The sequence below is a fragment of the Pristiophorus japonicus genome, chromosome 13 (genome assembly GCF_044704955.1).
Source record: "Pristiophorus japonicus isolate sPriJap1 chromosome 13, sPriJap1.hap1, whole genome shotgun sequence".
Lineage (NCBI taxonomy): Eukaryota > Metazoa > Chordata > Chondrichthyes > Pristiophoridae > Pristiophorus > Pristiophorus japonicus.
In genome coordinates, this window is record NC_091989.1 from 110,899,607 (window position 1) to 110,901,448 (window position 1,842).

Genomic DNA, 1,842 nt, shown 5'->3' on the forward strand with positions numbered 1-1,842 from the left:
GGCACAGGCTATCCCAACCTTGGCACAGACTATTCCAACCCTGGTACAGGCTATCGCAACCCTGGCACAGGCTGCCACAACCCTGGCACAGGCTGTCCCAACCCTTACACAGGCTGTTCCGACCCTGGCAGTGGCTATCCCTATCCTGGCACAGGCTGTCCCAAACCTGGCACAGGCTGACCCAAACCTGGCAGAGTCGATCTCTCTCTCAGCACAAGCTGTCCCACCACTGGCATAGGTTGCCCCAATCCTGGCACAGGTAGCTCCAAGCACAAGTAGTCCCAAGTTGGCACAGGTTCTACCAACCCTGGCGCAAGCTATCCCAACCCTGGCACAGGCTGTTGCAGCCCTGGCACATGTTCTCCCAACCATGGCACAGGATGTCCAAACACTGGCACAGGATGTCCGAATCCTGGCACAGGCTGTCCCAACCGTGGCACAGGCTTTCCAGACCCTGGCACAGGCTATCCCAACCTTGGCACAGGCTATCCCAAAGCTGGAACAGTTTATCACAACACTGTCGCAGACTGTCCCGACCCTGACACGGTCTGTCCCAACCCTGGCACACGCTGCCGCACCCCTGGCACAAGCTGTCCCCAACCTGGCACAGACTGTCCCAACCCTGGCACGGGCTGTTGCAAACCTGGCACAGGCTGACCCAACCCTGGGACAAGCTGTCCCAAACCTGACACAGGCTGTCCCAACCCTGGTACAGGCTGTCGCAAACCTGACACAGGTTGTCCCAAACCTGACACAGGCTGTCCCAACCCTGGCACAGGCTGTCCCAAACCTGACACAGGCTGTCCCAACCCTGGCACAGGCTGTCCCATACCTGGCACAGGCTGTCTCAACCCTGGCACAGGCTGTCCCATACCTGACACAGCCTGTCCCAACCCTGGCACAGGCTGTCCCAAACCTGACACAGACTGTCCCAACCCTGGCATAGGCTATCCCGACCCTGGCACAGGCTGTCCCAACCTTGGTACTGTCTGTCCGAACCCTGGTACAGGATGATCGCGCTGGCACAGGATGTACCAACCCTGGTACAGGCTATCGCTATCCTGGCACAGGTTCAACAAACCCTGGCACTGGCTCATCTCATCCCTAGCACAGGCTGTCCCGACCCTGGCACACCAACCCTGGCACAGGCTCTACCAACCCTGGCACAGACAGTCCCGATCCTGGCACAGACTCAACCAACCCTGGCACAGGTTGTCCCAACCCTGGCACAGGCTGTCCCAACTTTGGCACAAGCTCTACCAAACCTGGCACAGGCTGTTCCAAACCTGGCACAGGCTGAACCAACCCTGGCACAGGCTCGTCCCAAAAATGGCACAGACTGTCCCAGCCCTGGCACCAGCTGTCCAACACTGGCACTGGCTGTCCCGACTCTTCAACAGGCTATCCCCACCCTGGCACAGGCTATCCGACCCTGGCACAGGCTATACCAACACTGGCACGGGCTGTCCCTACACTAGCACATGCTGTAACAACGCTGGCACAGACGAACTCGACCCTGGCACAGGCTGCCACAATCCTGGCAGAAGTCTGGCCCAACCCTGGTACAGGCTGCCACAACCCTGGCACAGGCTGTCCCCACCCTGACAGGCTGTCGCAAAGCTGGCACAGGCTGTCGCAACCCTGGCTCAGGCTGCTCCAACACTGGCACAGGCTGTCGCAACCCTGGAACAGACACTACCAACCCTGGCACAGGCTGTCCGACCCAAGCACAGTTTTTCCCATTACTGCCACAGGCTGTCCCGACTATGGCACAGGCTCTACCATCACTGCCATAGGCTGTCCTAACCCTGGCACAGGCTATCCCAACCTTGGCACAGACTA

General features: G+C 59.6%; 1 protein-coding gene across 1 annotated transcript; it reads left to right on the forward strand.

Moving 5' to 3' along the window:
* Nucleotides 1-370: 370 nt before the first annotated feature.
* Nucleotides 371-946, forward strand: LOC139278166 (cuticle protein 16.5-like). The gene has a single exon (XM_070896821.1). The coding sequence runs from the start codon at nucleotides 371-373 to the stop codon at nucleotides 944-946; it is 576 nt and encodes a 191-aa protein (XP_070752922.1).
* The last annotated feature ends 896 nt before the right edge of the window (nucleotides 947-1,842 follow it).

Bases quoted from the DNA above. Each gene is read 5' to 3' on its own strand.
- LOC139278166 (XM_070896821.1), top strand. From the start codon at position 371: ATGGCACAGGATGTCCAAACACTGGCACAGGATGTCCGAATCCTGGCA.